This window comes from Prionailurus bengalensis, chromosome C1 (genome assembly GCF_016509475.1).
Source record: "Prionailurus bengalensis isolate Pbe53 chromosome C1, Fcat_Pben_1.1_paternal_pri, whole genome shotgun sequence".
Taxonomy (NCBI): domain Eukaryota; kingdom Metazoa; phylum Chordata; class Mammalia; order Carnivora; family Felidae; genus Prionailurus; species Prionailurus bengalensis.
The window spans coordinates 118,714,030-118,731,245 of record NC_057345.1 but is presented as its reverse complement, the minus strand read 5'-3'; the positions used below and the strand labels follow the sequence as shown (position 1 = coordinate 118,731,245).

The following is a 17,216-nucleotide window of genomic DNA, read 5'->3' as shown; positions in this document are numbered from 1 at the left end:
AATAAAATCTTCCCAAAAAATGCTTAAAGTAACAAAAGTTAAACTGCATTTATTAGTGAGGACAGGTGGCCTAATTAAGACATGCATGGCCCATGGAGAGCAAACTGAGGGTTATTGGAGGGGTTGTGGAGGGAGGATGGGGTAAATGGGTAAGGGGCACTAAGGAATCCACTCCTGAAACCACTGTTGCACTGTATGCTAACTAATTTGGATGTAAATTATAAAAAAAAAAAAAAATTGAAAAGAAAAGTATCAGGAAAAAAAAAAAAAAGACATGCATGGCCTTTAGCAACTGGTCTTTTTTGGGAAAAGAATTAAAAGTAGGGCATGACAGGGGCGCCTGGGTGGCGCAGTCGGTTAAGCATCCGACTTCAGCCAGGTCACGATCTCGCGGTCCGGGAGTTCGAGCCCCGCGTCAGGCTCTGGGCTGATGGCTCAGAGCCTGGAGCCTGTTTCCGAATCTGTGTCTCCCTCTCTCTCTGCCCCTCCCCCGTTCATGCTCTGTCTCTCTCTGTCCCAAAAATAAATAAACGTTGAAAAAAAAAAAAAAAAAGTAGGGCATGACAGCTGTATTCTATTGACTAGGAATTGGTGGACTATTTCCATGAAGGGTCAGATAGTAAGTATTTTAGTCTTGCCAACCATACTGTCTCTGTTACAACTACTCTGGCGTTGCAGCACAAAAGCAACCACATAGGAATGAGCATGGCTGTGTTCCAGTAAATTTTATTTACAAAAGCAGGTGGTGGGCTAGATTTGACCTGTGAGTTATACTTTGCTGACCTCTTCTCTTGATAGTTAAAAATTTAATCTGCAACAGGTTGCCACCATATATGATTTGGAATAATCTGGCATTTTTACCCTTTTGATTTGCTTGTATCCAGACTTTAAAAAGGTATAACCAAGAACTATCTCAAAAGCCAAACTTGGCACACAGAATAAAACAAAACAGAAAAATGAGTTTATTTTAAGGTTTCAGTCTGCAAGCCAGGGACCTGACGGCTGCAGGAGCAATGAGTCCTGAGTTGCTCACGCAGACAAATCGTTTATGGGATAAATATAGAAGTTTTTGTTTTTGTTTTTTTTTTTTCCCAGCTGATTGATTGCTTAGTGGTCCTGTTTTATTTGGATCAGGATAGCTGACTCAGGGGAACAGGGAAGTCCAGAGATGGTGTGAACTAGCTTGGCATTTAGAAGTTGTCTGGTTTTCTCTGCTGATTTCTGAGAACTGTAAATTCTTTTTTTTTTTATAACTGTAAATTCTTGTCAGATTTCTTTCATGTACATATGTTGATCATCTCCATTTTTATCCTTGACCTAAGTGACACCATTTCACTTGCTTCTGCAAGTCATTACCTACCTTTCTTTCTCTTTCTTTCTTTCTTTCTTTCTTTCTTTCTTTCTTTCTTTCTTTCTCTTTCTTTCTTTCTTTCTTTCTTTCTTTCTTTCTTTCTTTCTTTCTTTCTTTCTTTCTTTCTTTCTTTCTTTCTTTCTTTCTTTCTTTCTTCCCTTCTTTCTTATAATAATCTATTGTCCTATTAGCTAACATATAGTGTATACATTATAGTCTTAGCTTCAGGAGTAGATTCCCACGATTCATCACTTACATACAACAGCCACTGCTCATCCCAGCAAGTACCTTCCTCAATGACCATCTCACATTTTTTCCACCTTCCCAACCCCCGTCCCCATCAACCCTCAGATTACAAGTAGTTAACTTTCTTTACATCTGCCCTGGACACAGGGCAGTGGACACAGAAGGTATGTGAATAAGTGTAACTTCCCTTTGGGAATGGAGGCAGTCTTCAGACATTAGCTGTGCAACGGCCATACTTCTCCAGAAATCAGTGAGCTGTTACATATCATGTAATTTGTAAGTAGAAATTATACTTTTTATGAATGCAAAGGCAAATATTTCCTGCTTGGCAATAATTGGTAAATAATTTTCCCCATACCCTCTTGAGTTCTTGGCTGAGACCTCTGTGACAAAAGACCGAGTAACAAGAGAAAAACAAGTTTCCTAACCCAGGGAAAAATGAATAACTCTCAGAGACAGCTTAGAATTCCTGCTTGAATACCACCTTCAGCTAGAGTTGAAAGATGTAGGGGAAGCCAGTTATGAGAAAGTTATAAGGAAAAAGTCTGATAAATAAGAGTAAGGTTGTTACGCAGATTTGATTCCTTGCTTTTCATTGAGAAGGGTCTGAAGTCCCCAGGGATTAATCTTTGTCCTTCTTGGTGGAGTGGGGAGGAGGGATACTTTTGTAAGTTTATGTTCTGCTTTTAGGCAAATAGGGGGAGAGTGGAGAGCTTTTCTTGTGGCCTTCCAAGATGGACTATCAGTGGCATAGTAACTGGCTGCCACTGGAATTATGTACTATAATAAAAGAAAGTGAAAGTGTTTTAAAGCTGTTACACTCAACTGTATATCAGTAATTTTTTAATGTTCTCAGACATCATAATTATAGATGATACAGATTTTTAAAAGCAGGAAATTTTAAATCTTCCGTTATTCACTGCTAAGAGATAACTACAGTTAATGTTTTTAAGATAAATAATTTCCAAACATTTAAATGTGATGTATTTTTTTAAAATAAAAGTGCAGGGACAATAGCTTTTTAAAACTAATCGATTGTAAACATTTCTTTATCAATGACCTATTACAGACAGTAGTTAAATTGCATGCCCATGTCACCATTGTGTTTACTCAGTTCCCTGTTGGACATTTAGATTATTGCTAACTTTCACTGTCATAATCAGTGCTGTGACAAACAGCCTTATAAATAAATACCTTCAATCATCTGATTATTTTCCTGGGAAGGAAGTGATAGGTAGACGTATAGGCAATTTTAAAGCCTTTATACTTTTGCAAAAATTGGGAGATGGTGACAGTGTATACTTTTACTTGTGAGATATGTGTTGAATTCTTGTCTTTGTAATATAGGCAGGTTGGTCTGAGAATCCTGTAACTTGCAAATTTCAATAATTACCAAGTAATCTCAAGTCCGCAACATAATTGACTCTGAAAAGAAAATGTCAAACTATTTTGAATTAGCCATGATTTTTCCCTACTATTAGGATATAATTGACAAATGAATTTGTATTATATTTAAGGAATACAATGTGATGATTTTATATACATATACATTGTGAAATGATGTCTACAACTGAATTAATAAATATAGCCATCACCTCACGTATTTACCTTTTTGTTTTGTTTTGGGTTTTGGTGACAGTGCTTAATTAGCAAATTTCAAGTATTCAGAACAGTATAATTAGCTATAGTCACCATGCTATACATTAGAGTCTCAGAATTTAATTCATTTTATAACTGAAAGTTTGTACCTTTTTACCAAGCTTTACCTATTTTCCTACCCTCAAGCCCCTGGCAACCACCATTCTACTCTGTTTCTGCGTTGGATTTTTTGTTTGTTTAGAGTCCACATATAAGTAATACCATGCAATATTTGTCATTCTCTGACTTGTTTCACTTAGCATAATGCATGTTGTTGCAAATGGCAAGATTTCCTTCTTTTTTAAAACTGAAGTATAGTTGAGATGCAGTTTTATATTAGTTTCAAATGTATAACATAACGATTCTACAATTACAAGCATTATAAAATGCTCACTATAAGTGTAGTTACTATCTGTCACCATACAAAGTTACTACAGTATTATTGGCTGTGTTGGCTATGCTAAGACTTCCTTGTTTTTAAACGTAAATAATATTTCATATATGTACATACACTCACATTTTTACTCCATTCATCCGTTGATGGATGCTTAGGTTGTTTCCATATCTTGGCTACTATGCATAATATTATAGTGAACACAGGAGGGAGATACCTACTCAAGATAGTGATTTTGTTTCCTTTGGATATATACCCAGAAGTGGGATTCCTGGATCATACAGTGTGAACTAGTCATGATTGAAGAAGGATGTAAGGAACTTCCTGCAATTAATAGGAATCATTCCAAACACTAAGCATTTACAGACATAGAGTTAGTTCAGAATAGTGATTCTCAGACTTATATGTGTGTTAGAATCACATAGAGGAGCTTGTTAAACATTCAGATTTTAGGGGCCCACCTGGAGGCAGATGTGTGGAAACCACACTGAGAAACACCAAATCAGAATAAGCACATTAATTAAATCTTTTCAAATCTGAAAGAATGGTGTAGTGTATAATCCCATACATGGCGGCTAGCCTGTTTTATAGATCAGAAGCTGTGTGTGAGACTAAGAAAATGTTTAGAGTCAGTCTGTTGTTTAGATCAGCCTTAAATAGCAAGCACGTAATAATAACGATAATTGTTGTTGTAGTCATTCATTTTAAGGTATCAGTTGTAGTACAGATAATTTAAACTTCTTAATTTGCTTCCTTCCATTTATTTCTTTTCATAATGGTTTGTTTATAATGTTTTCATTAAGATCCTCACTGACTGGACTTGTGCCTTATTCTGTCATTTTCATAAGTCTGTACCTGAGAGTGACTGTGGCTATATAACATAATCCCAAGCAAAATCATCTGCCTGATAACAGCTCCAGAATTACAGGGATTAGCCTGTGTAGGGCCTAACCTAAAATCCAGTTGAAGTTAATTACAGCAAATGGCACATGTTCTCCATGTGTGATTTAACTCAGGCATCTGTCCTGGATGATGTAGTCAGTTCTTCAGTAGCTTTAAGGCAGGAAGTTGGGCTGGATGATTTCTAGAGATCTCTACCAATTTGTATTTCATGTTTGTGACTATTGAGTCCTTAGTTTGAAACTGCTTATGGTGGGAGGGGACTATTCCTGGAATAGGATAGGAAGGCTTAAGACACGTGATATCCTGGTTGTCTGAATATGAACTTTCATCAGCCCCTTTCCTATTTCTGTATAACTATAGCCCGCCAGAGTTGCTTACACTGTATTTTTAATATCTAGGAGGAGGTGGTGAAGTTGACTGAGAAATGTCTTAATAATGCCATTGAGAGCCCAGGATTGAATGCCAGGAGAGTTCCTCCTGACTTGAAGAGTAACATTTTGAAGGCTCAAGTAGAAGCAGTGCATAAGGTAAGCTGCCTTTAATGGGGAGAGTCCTGATGAAGCGGAAATAGATGAGACTTACAGCTGAGAACCCTGAAGACACATAAAGTACATGAGTGTTAAATAAGGGTGACCTACGGGGCGCCTGGGTGGCTCGGTCGGTTAAGCGTCCGACTTCGGCTCAGGTCATGATCTCGCGGTCTGTGAGTTCGAGCCCCGCGTCGGGCTCTGTGCTGACAGCTCAGAGCCTGGAGCCTGTTTCAGATTCTGTGTCTCCCTCTCTCTGACCCTCCCCCGTTCATGCTCTGTCTCTCTCTGTCTCAAAAATAAATAAACGTTAAAAAAAAAAATTAAAAAAAAATAAGGGTGACCTAGCTAGTGATTGCAGATAGCGAGTAGTTCCCAGAAACAGGCTCAGGATGGCAGAATGCCTTCCCAAGTCTAAGTCTAAGCTAGTTTAAGAGGAGGCAGTCATGGGATAAAAAGTTGAGAGTAAAGACCCTCTAGGGTGTAAGAACTTTTTTTTTTTTTTTTTTTTAACTTTTGTTAGGGGCACCTGGGTGGCTCAGTTGATTAAGCATCTGACTCTTGATTTCAGCTCAGGTCATGATCTCACCATTCGTGAGTTCGAGCCCACATCAGGCTCTTTGCTGTCAGCTCAGAGCCTGCTGCGTGGAATTCTCTCTGTCTCCCTGTCTCCCTCTGTCCCTGTCTCCCTGTCTCCCTGTCTCCCTCTTTCCCTCTCTCTGCCCCTCCCCACTTGCTCTCTCTCTCTCAAAATAAATAAATTTTTAAAAAATTAAAAAAAAAACTTTTTTCCCTTTAATTTTAATTTTTTTTTATAATTTACATCCAAATTAGCATATAGTGCTACAATGTTTTCAGGAGTAGATTCCTTAGTGCCCCTTACCCATTTAGCCCATCCCCCCCCACAACCCCTCCAGTAACCCTCAGTTTGTTCTGCATATTTATGAGTCTCTTATGTTTTGTCCCCCTCCCTGTTTTTATATTATTTTTGCTTCCCTTCCCTTGGATGGAGGAAACCCTTTTTTTAAAGTCAAATTCCTGTGGAAGTGAGTCCCTAATCTTTGCCATTTTTATAGCCAGAAAATCTAATGATTTTTAGATTCCTGTCAATACTAAGTCTGTGGTTTCAGGTCTTTAGCAGTCTGCTACTTCCCACCACCCATCTGACTTCAGTTTGGTAAAGTTGCATGTCACAGTAGTGACAGTTGCAAGGTGAAGGAGTTGGCTGTGACACTGTGAAGAATGCCATGCCCTTCACAGCCTTCAAGGCCTTCAAGGACCAGCCCCCATGAAGTTTATGGCATTCATGCTGTCAGAGTCTGCTTTCCCTTGGTGCTCCCTAACTTTCAGACTTACCCTCCGTACTAAAATCAGGACAGCAGCCCGTCTCACCAAGTCATGTTATCAACTAGGATTTCAAAATACCTTGTTGAGAAGATGCACTTTACCCATCCTGTCCCCAGGCACAAGCCTTGAACAGAACCTGAGAAGATTTGAGGAATATTGTTCATGCTTTGGTTATTTATCCTCTCCCCCTAGTGTAAACATAAAGCATGATATTTGTATATAAAAGTAAATATGAAATATGATGATACAGGCTCTGGAATCAGACAACTTGAGTTTGAATCCCTTTCTAGTCTACCACATACTAGTGTTGTGATTTGGCAAGTTAGTTTCTCTAAGCCTCAGTTCAATCGTGTTTAAGAAAAGATAATGGTAGTACCTACCTTAAGGTGGGTTACAAGGACAGTAAATGTAGAGGACATGGAATGGTGAGTGCCTGGCACATAAACAGCATTTGATTAAGTATTGAAGCTACGTGTTGTATTAGCAGTGGCAGTAGTTGTTACTATTGTTACCTTACATAATATTTCCACTTTGGGACTTTTCTTGACTTGGAGAAGAGAAAAATAAATTCAATAGCCCTAAAATAAAAAGATTTTATTTTATAGTTAAAAACTTCCCCATGAAGAAAAATCCAGGGCCAGATGCCTTCATTTTGGAAATCTACTGAAGAAATAATTGTTCCATACAAACTCTGTCAGAAAACAGAAGAGGAGGAAGCACTTCCCAACTCATTTAATGATACTAGTATTACCCTGGTATACCAAAACCAGCAAAAAATTTCATATGAAAAGAAACTATAGACTAATACCCTTCTTGTGCATAGACTCAAAAATCCTTAACAAAATAGACAAGTAGGTTTATCTCAGGAAAAAAGTCGGTTTATAATTTAAAAACCACGGTAGTTGACTGTATTAAAAAGTAAAGAAAATTGTCTCAATTCATATGGAAAAGGCATTTCACAGAAATCAACACCCATTCATGGTAAATGCTCACAGCAAACTAGAAATAGAATGGAGCTTGTTCAGCCTGATAAAGGGTATCAATGAAAAAAGTCTACAGCTAGCATCACATGCGTGCTGAAAAACACATTCACTGAAATGGCCAGTATTAAAAACTGACCATCCCTGTGTTAGCAGTGATGGCATTCCTGCAGTGCACATTGCTGGTAAGAATATAAAACGTTACAAGCACTTTAGGAAGCATTTGACAATGTATTAAATACACACTTCCTACATGACCCCGCAGATCTACTCTGAGGTATGTACCCCAGAGAAATGAAAACGTAGGTTCATACAGGTTATTAGTACATGAATGTTCTTAGCATTATTTGAAGTCGCTAAAACTAGGAAAAACCCAAATGTCCATCCGCAGGTAAACAGGTAAACAAATTGTGGTATATTCATACAGTGGAATGCTACTCAGCACATAAAAAGGAATGAATTGGTGATACATGAGAATCATGGGTGAATCTCAAAAACATCATGCTATTCTAAAGAGATAGACACTAAAAAGATAGGCATTATGATTCCATGTGTATAAAACTATAGGACATACAGCTCATTGTTTGCCGTGTGTCAGGGTTTTTGATGGGGTTGCATTGGAAGCCTCAAGGGAACGCTGTGGGGGTAGTGACAGTGTTGCACATGTTGATTGTGGTGTTGGTTATGCACCTGTATATATTTTTCAAAATTCATCAAACCACACATTAAAAATGTGTGCTCCAATCGGTTTTCTAGGTGTGTAGGATGGTTTAGTGTTGGTCTGGCTGTATTTCATGGACCCGAGACATGAGGGTTATGGGAGGGGCTGTGGGAGGGGGATGGGCTAAATGGGTAAAGGGCACTAAGGAATCTACTCGTGAAATCATTGTTGCACTATATGCTAACTAATTTGGATGTAAATTTAAAAAAATAAAAAAAAGTTAACAATGTGCTTTTTACTCTATGTAAATGATACTTCAATCAAGTTAAGAGAAAAAACTGATCCCCTCAGAAAAATATTTTAGAATTTCCTCCTAACATACCTTTTGTGTTCAGGGAAAAATAAAAAGCCAAATACGCAGCTTAGTATCTGTCTCTTCTTTTTATCAGGTAAATTCAAAAAATTCTGACATTGAATCTTTTGGGATTCTGTATATATTGACTAACACACCATGAGAGCTGTCTAGTAAAGGGCGTAAATTTGTGTACTATTGAAGTAGAAGTGTGGATTATTAATTTGGGTATGGATGAGACTGCACTAGGTGAGGTACTGGTATTTCCATATGTAAGGTATGATTACCTCTGGAACTGAAGCAAAGTGATATTTCTGTTTTTACTGGAAAGATGTGTAAATTCCTTATTACTTTAGTATCCTTACAAAGATTTACTTTTTTTTTTCTTCATTTTCTCAGGTTACAAGAGAAGATAGCTTATTAAGTCATAAAAACGCACATGCTCAGGATGCTGCCACAAACAGGTACAGTTTGGGTTAGACTGAATTAATTTGATGTTCTTTTCCTCTTAACTTTGCTTTTTTGCTCTTTTTTTCCTGTTCTTCAGTGTATCCCCAAATAATTTCAGGATATCTATTTGAAAGATAGCTTGAATTCACTCTTGTATCCATTACATAGCTGTTTACTTCCTAGTTTTAGATGATCTAGAGATAATTCTAATTAGTCTCTACATCTCATCCTTCTACTGCAGAGCAAAAGCGACCTTTAGAGATATTTTTAATCTGCATGGTGAGGAATGTATATTATTTCTCTTAACTTCAGCGCCATCCTATTATCACAGTGGCCTTGTTCTTACAAACTTTCTACTATGGGCTCTTACGTTATTCACATAAATTTCTTTGCTGTTTTAAGTCCCTTCCGTGTCTCTTTCCTTTAATAAGTATTAGGCCATTTATTTGTTTTGCTAGGCTTTTATCCCCTGCTCTGTGCCAATTTGTTTTCATCACTGTGTATCCAGTGTTTTGTGCTTAGTTGGTGCTAAACGTTGTTGAATGAATGAGTGCTATTTCTTTTCCCATTATTCAAAATGTATTCAGTGAGCAGTTTCCTGATTAATCTTATTCAGTTCCAGGTACTGTAACCAACATAGCCCTAAAGCATATAGCATGCTTTGTATTGTGTAGATAGTATTCAGCAAACATACTAATTGGTGATCAGGGTAAAACTAGAATTACAATTTAACTTTTTAATTAACTTCAGTAAATCATTTGGCCCACGACATTTAATTTTTAAATTTTTTTTTAAGTTTATTTATTTTGAGAGAGAGAACGTGTGCGATTGCAAGCCAGGGAGAGGTAGAAAAAGACGGAGAGAGAGAGAATTCCAAGGCAGCACCGAGCCTGACATGGCACTTGATCTGAAATGTGAGATTATGACCTGAGTCGAAATCAAGAGTTGGACACTTAACTGACTGAGCCACCCAGCCACCCCTGGCCCACAACACTTTAAATACTGTTATTATTTAGAGTCTTTTAGAACTTCATTTAAAAAAAAAAATTTTTTTTTTTCCAATAGGAAAATAATGGGGATAGGACTGCCCAGTTGCATTGAATTCTTACTGCTGGAAACACCCTAGAATGTACTCCCAACTTCTAGATTTGTTTTTCTAAACGGCTGCTGATATTTTGAGTAATCTAATTTCCCCCTAGGATTTGAAATGTATCCTTTAAGATGTGTTTAAGTTCCTGTTTATGCTTGGGTCTATTTCGGGACCTTTTCCTTTTTTGTTAATCTTCTCTCTAATCTTTTTTTCCCCCATGCCATACCACACTTTGAAAAATTACTGTATCTCCTTTTAATATTTCAAGGTTCTAGAAAACTGTGGAGATTATATATTGTCTGTGTACCAAATGTCAAGCTTTGTACTATCTTCACATTTTGCTGTAGTAGGTATAGACTGTTTTTCCTTATCTTTTTTTATTGAGTTGTAATTTCCATACCATAACGTTTTCCCTTTATAAGTACACAATTCAGTGCTTTTTAGTATGTTGACAAAGTTTTGCACCATTACCAGTAATCTAATTCCATAACGTGATCATCACCTCTAAGAGCAGCACCATACCCATTGCAGTCTCTCCACATACTGGATTTGCTTACTCTGGACAGTTCATGTAAAGGAATCACACAATATGTGGCCTTTGTGTCTGGTTTCTTTCAATTAACAGAATGTTTTGAAGGTTCATCTGTAGTGTATCATGTATTGGTACTTCACTCCTCTTCGGGGCTGAATAATATTCCACTTTGTAGATAGACCACATTTTGTTTATCCATGTATCAATTGATGGACACTTGTGTTCCCACTTTTTGACAATTATGAATAAAGCTGCCATGAACATTCACATAAGAGAATTTTGGGGGTGCCTGGGTGGTTCAGTTGGTTAAGTGTCTGGCTCTTGATTTGGGCTCAGGTCATGATCTCACAGTTCATGAGTTCGAGCCCTGCATCAGGCTTCACACTAACAGAGTGGAGGCTGCTTGAGATTTTCTCTGTCCCTTTCTCACTATCCCTCCCCTGCTTGTGTACTCTCTCTCTCTCTCTCAAAATAAATAAGCAACAACAAAAAATAATTTTTGTAGACATGCTTTCAGTTCTATTAATATATACCCAGGAGGGCTATTGCTGAGTCATTTGGTAACTCTTAGGTTCAACTTTTGAGGAACTGACAAACTGTCTTCCAAAATAGCGACATTTTCTGTTCCCACCAACAGTGTATATGGGTACCAGTTTCTCCACATTCTTTCCAGTGCTCATTGTTCTCCATCTTTAGAATTATAGCCATCCTAGAGAGTATGAAGCATGTCTCATTGTGGTTTGACTTTTGATTCACTGAGGATGTTGGATGTCTTTTTTACTTTGGAGAATGGCTATGCACATCATTTATTTTTGTAGTAACAGCTTTATTGAGATAAAATTTAAATGCTATGGTGGGGGAAGGGGCACCTGGGTGGCTTTAGCCACTTGAGCATCTGCTTCTTGATTTCGGCTCAGGTCATGATCCCAGGGTTGTGGGATCGAGCCCTGCATTGGGCTGAACATGGAGCCTGCTTAAGATTTCTTCCCCCTCCCCCTCCCTCTCCCCCTCCCCCTCCCTCCCTCCCTCCCTCCCTCTCTTCCTCTCTTCCTCTCCCCCCCTCTCCCTCGCTTGTCTGTGTGTATATGCTCTAAATAAATAAATAAATAAATAAATAAACAAACAAACAAATATGCAATTCACCCATTTAAAGAATATAATTTAGTGGGTTTTGTTTTGACATATCTGAATTTTAAAAAATTATCCATAGTTCCTTCATTCCTTCATTGTAACTGCCATTACCTAAGTCAGTCACGGTTTATTCTTTTATTAATGGACCAGGGTTTGTTCCAAATTAATGTTGTACATGTTCTTCCTTACACATGTTGTGAGGATTTTTTTAGGGTGTATACCTACATGGGAGTGAATTTGCTGGGTCATGACATAACACTGAGCAGAATGGCTGCGGAACCTTTTCATCTTCTTCTTTCCATGTTTTGCAGCAGTGTAAAGTACATATGATTAATCTTTTCTTGAAGGTGTGGGAGAGTTCATTGTAAAACATGTTGTTTCACTCCTTTTAATGCTCATTTTTTCTTACATTGAATCTTTTCCTCTGAGCTGTTTCTTCTTTCTGAAGCACAAAGTTATATTTTTTTTCTTTTTTAGGCTTTACTGCTTGCTTATTCTTGAAGTTCTTCATTTTCACTACTGTATGGTCTAAGAATAGGTTTAAAACAGTTTTTTTTTTTTTTTTTTGTTAGTATTCAAGGTGGCCTTTCCATCTGAAGACCTATGTCTTTTTTCAGTTCTGGAAAATCATAAGTCATTATCTTCTTGAATGTCTAGTATCCGTTAATTGAAACATCTTGATTGCTGCTCTGTTTCTCACAACTATTTCTTCTTTTTTTGTTTCCTTGCCTCTTTTTGCCTCAGAGTTGTGGATGCAACAGTCATAGCTTCCACTTCACTTTTTCACTCTGGGATTTATTTCTCATTTTTTCTCATTCTCCTTGTAGGCTTGGACAGGAACTGCTCCTGTTTGCACACTTTTCAGTGACGTTAGGAAGGACTGGGGTTTCCTGCTGGATATGTTATCCTGGTGGATGACGGTCTTTGGCTCTAGATTTCCCCCTTTCCTCCCTGGTGTTGAAGCCATCTGTAACGCTGCTCCTGTTCTCACTATTCTTATCTGGGATTAGACACCACTGTGATTCCTGCCAGGCCTTCGGGTAGCAGATTCTCTGGCATCCTGTCACCTGGCTAATCCTGCTGTAATATCTGGAGCACTCTAGATGTGGCTTCTGCCTTCTGCAGCAGAGCTCTGCAGCCTGTGTCCTGAAGTGTTGGCTTCTCCCTCTGGTTTCCTGACTGTTCTCCCATATCTCAGGTATTCTGATTCATTTCTAGTCCACCAAGGTTTCCCATCCATGTATTTGATAACAGCTTTTAAAAATCAGTCGCTTGGGGGCACCTGGATGGCTCAGTCGGTTAAGCGTCTGACTTCAGCTCAGGTCATGATCACGTGGTTCATGAGTTCGAGCCCCACGTCGGGTTCTGTGCTGACAGCTCAGAGCCTAGAGCCTGCTTCAGATTCTGTGTCTCCCTCTCTGCCCCTCTCCCACTCATGCGTGCTCTCTCTCTCTCTCTCTCAAAAAATGAATAAACATTAAAAATTTTTTTTTAATCAGTCACTTGATTTATCTTTTTGGTGTATCTGCCTTATTTTAAGATAAATCTTTTCTGAACCTTCAGTAAGATTTAAGAGGGAAGCAAAGTAGTCTGCCATTTTGATCCATCTGTGAATGAGTCTGATGTGGATATGAAAATTGTTACATGGTAGATGGGGAAGGGTCTCACAAAGGCATCTGAGTGCAACACTGACTGCCATCACGCCCCTCACAAATTGTCATTTCTTCTTCCTCTGCGTGAAGCATTACTCTTCTTCCTGAAGCCCTTTCTTTGAAAATGCTCCCTATGCCTGTATAGGTGCTCCATGATGTGAATTTATCTTTTTCTTCCAGTGCTGTATTAAATGAGAATAATGTGCCCCTTCCTGAAGATTCTCTTGCTCTGATGCATACCACACCTGCAGCAAATGGTTCTGTTCTTAAGGTAACAACCCTTACTTTTGAAGGTTTCTCTGAAGACCATACTGAGTTGAGTCCTGCAGTATAATCATAGACATCTGGTGATTTCTGATGGATACCGGAACTTAAGCTGTAAGAAAAGCATTGAGCCTCAGTTCTCTAGGGAGAATCCTATTGTCACATCTCTCACAAGAGTATCACAGGGCTTCTTCAGTTTCTCTGTTATTTGTCGGCCTTTTGTTTTAGGTGCTCTTTGTATTTTTGTTTTTTTGATGCCTCCCTAGTGTCTCAAATGATAGATGACACATAGTAGGCACTAAATAAATATTAATTGAAACACCAGCAACCTATCATTGTGTTGGCAGTATAACCAGGTCATCACAGCCCCTGCCTTCCCTGATAGCCACTTGTCACACCTGTATCAGTCTAGAAATCAGAGAAACCCAGTTCATTGCCCACTGAGTGTTTTAATTTGCAAGTTAAATAAGAAATTGTCCTTGCAAATAAACGTTTACCTCTTTAACTACATAAATGCATTTATTGTAGAAATTTGCCAAATCCTTCATAAAGAGAAAAAATTAGGAATCTCCTATATTCCCACTATCCAAAGACAATGTATAGTTAATATTTAGGTGTATAATTTTTCAGACTTTTGGGTTTAAAAAAAAAAAATCCAACCTAAAATATCTTCAGTCAGGAGCTTCCTTCCTGCTTATTAAAATTCTAAAAAGCCATATTGACATTGTTGGTCATTGAAATTGAAGTGGAACCTGAGATTTTTTGGAACAGAGAAGGGCATTTAATTCAAAGATTTATTGCATTTATAATATGTACCAGGCAACACGCTAGTTTCAAAAATTCAGAAGTGAATGAAACACGGCCTCTTTTTTCAAACTGCTTATATTCCACTGGGGAACAGAATTTTAATACATTGTGGTAGAGACAGATACACGCTGTTTGGGGGCACTCACCCAGGCCACGGCGGGGGTGGGGGGGTGGGGGGAGGGTTGGTATAAGAGGAGGGAGATGTGAGAAGTGAGAGAACAACTTTTTCCTATGTGTGATTAAAATTAAGTTGAATGTTGAGACATAAATAGGAGATTGACCACAGCCTCAAGGCAGATAGGTGGAAATAGAACTGTATAAACCAAGGGCCTTTTTGTTATGTGTACTAGACCCTGAATTCTTTTTTTTCCAGATTGGAATTTTATCTTTTATTCTCTTTAAGTTCTTCCTACCTACCTACCTTGTCTCTCTCTCTCTCTGTCTCTCTCTGTCTATAGTACAGAGCTACATCTTCCATAAGGTGCTTCAAATAGTAATTAAAAAGTGTTAATTAACATTTATGGGGGAAGTTCATATTGTACTCTTCTGTAAACAGTGATGTACTGGCACATCTGGATAAAGCAGTGTTTGTAATTTAGGCATCTTCTTCACTCGTGTTTCCTATGCTGAACCTTTTTACCTCTCTCTTCAAGTCTAAGAACTAAGAGCCAGGACGGTCTTAACCTTACCCGAGTTTTGTCTCACTAAAAAGAGTAGCTATGTAAAAATTCACATGATACTTTATCTTTTTCAGCTTCTGATTGTAGTCTGGTTCCCCTTCAAGCAAAAGTGGAATCACTATAATAACCATGATTCCTGAATGTCCTGGAGTTTTTTAAAGGTTAACACCAAGCAGGCCTGAGTCAGAATTGTAAATTGAGAAGATGCGGAAAAAATTTAGTTAGGTGGTTAATGATTCATTGAAAGTTATGTATTTTTTATCTTCCCTAGGATGCTACAGATGAATTGGATGCCTTGCTTTTATCTCTGACTGAGAATCTAATTGACCACACAATCACACCTCAGGTAAATATGCTTAAAACAGCAAAGTGGAAAGGAATTTCTGTTTTGAAAAGTCTCCCTGCTACATTCCAATCTTTGCCTTTTAAAAAAAAAAAAGTTTATTGGGGCGCCTGGGTGGCTCAGTCGGTTAAGCGGCCGACTTTGGCGCAGGTCATGATCTCGCAGTCCGTGGGTTCGAGCCCCATGTCAGGCTCTGTGCTGACAGCTCAGAGCCTGGAGCCTGTTTCAGATTCTGTGTCTCCCTCTTTCTCTGACCCTCCCCTGTTCATGCTCTCTCTCTGTCTCAAAAATAAATAAATGTTAAAAAAAAAATTTTTTTTTTAAATAAAAAAAAGTTTATTTTGAGAGAGAGAGTGTGTGTGTAAGTAGGGGGGAGGGGCAGAGAGAGAGAGAGAGAGAGAGAGAGAGAGAGAGAATCCCAAGTAGGCTCCATGCTGTCAGTGCAGAGCCCCACACAGGGCTTGATCTCATGAACTGTGAGATGGTGACCTGAACTGAAATCAAGAGTCAGACGCTTAGCCAACTGAAGCACCCCCAAATTTTGCCTTTTTAACCAAATAGTAAAACTGTTCATTTAATCAGAGGCCATACTTCAGTAACCACTTAACTTTGCCTTTCTACTAAAATTTCACCACTTTGAATTTATGTGTCACTTTATAGAAACCACATGTTACTATAAGCCTCTTTGTTATTCAACATTATATTAAATAACATGAGAGGAAGACTGTGGAGATAAATATAGAGTTAAAACAATAAGGATATAGAGCATAAGAATGGTTGGCATTGAACATATTGATTGTTACTGCAGTATGGAAGATGCTCTGTTGGATACAATGGCTGAATTATAATACAAATAAGAAACAGTTCTTTCCTGCCAGAGACGTAGGGATGAAAGGTATATAAATAACTCATTTAGTGTCTTCTGAGTAACATGACAAGAACTGCTTTGGGAACTACAAGTCATTCTTAAGGCTTGGAAGTACAGGTAGTGCTTTCTGTGCTGCTGGGTGTTTGCTTAGATCTTTAGTTCTTAAACTTAGGTGTGTATCAGAATCATCTGGAGGGTGCATCAAAGATTACTGGCTCCACCTTCAGAGTTTCTGATTTGGTGTCGGGGGTTGGGGCCTGAGGAGTTGCATTTCTCACATGTTCCAGGTGATGCAGATGTGATTTGGGAACTACTCTTTTGGAACCACCAGCTTAGATCAATGAACAGAGACTTGACCAAAAGATAAGAATAAATCACAAATCTGGAGAAGTGGATAGGCAGAAGATAAAAGGGATATTGTCAGTATTGAGCCATGGTAATACTTTATAAAGACGAAAAAAAAAAAAAAAAAAGGAACTTTGAAGATTAATGTAAGATGGCCTAAAGGCCAGAGAAGGAATCCCTGGGGCCTAACTCAGAACCTTATTCCATGTACACTCTATCATAAGTGGATAGAGTGATGAAAGTCAAATTGATTAAACAACCCTTTTGTGTCACTAATATGTTTTCCCTTCCCTAAAAATTAAGACTGCTTTTTTATTTTAAATCAAAATTTAGAATATGATGTATTTTAGATTCTGCATATGGACTGTTCTGTTACACTTACAGATTTGTAACACTCTTTTAATAACTAGCTTTTTAACTGATTTTGATATACAGTAAGGTCAGCCAGGCATCATGATGTAGCTGTTTTGTTTTGTTACTTTTGCTTATTAATTCTTTCAGACGAATTATAGAATTTTTTTTCAGGTCCTACCCCTCCAAAATCCTTTGGGTTTTTATTTGCAAATACATTCAATTCATAAGTTAATTTGAAGAAATTGCCAAATTTGTAATAATTTTTCTTCTTAGCTAAGAATACAATGTTTTTCTCATTCAA

The 17,216-nt window shown here is 38.0% G+C and overlaps 1 protein-coding gene across 3 annotated transcripts in view; it reads left to right on the top strand.

Moving 5' to 3' along the window:
- EPB41L5 (erythrocyte membrane protein band 4.1 like 5) overlaps positions 1 to 17,216 on the top strand; it is a 141,457-nt gene that overhangs the window by 109,310 nt on the left and 14,931 nt on the right. For all 3 annotated transcript variants that reach the window (XM_043576567.1, XM_043576566.1, XM_043576565.1), the window contains exons 19-22: positions 4,931 to 5,059; positions 8,799 to 8,863; positions 13,435 to 13,525; positions 15,277 to 15,351. In XM_043576567.1, coding sequence (XP_043432502.1) covers positions 4,931 to 5,059; positions 8,799 to 8,863; positions 13,435 to 13,525; positions 15,277 to 15,351 — 360 coding nt within the window. The remainder of the gene's footprint in view (positions 1 to 4,930; positions 5,060 to 8,798; positions 8,864 to 13,434; positions 13,526 to 15,276; positions 15,352 to 17,216) is intronic.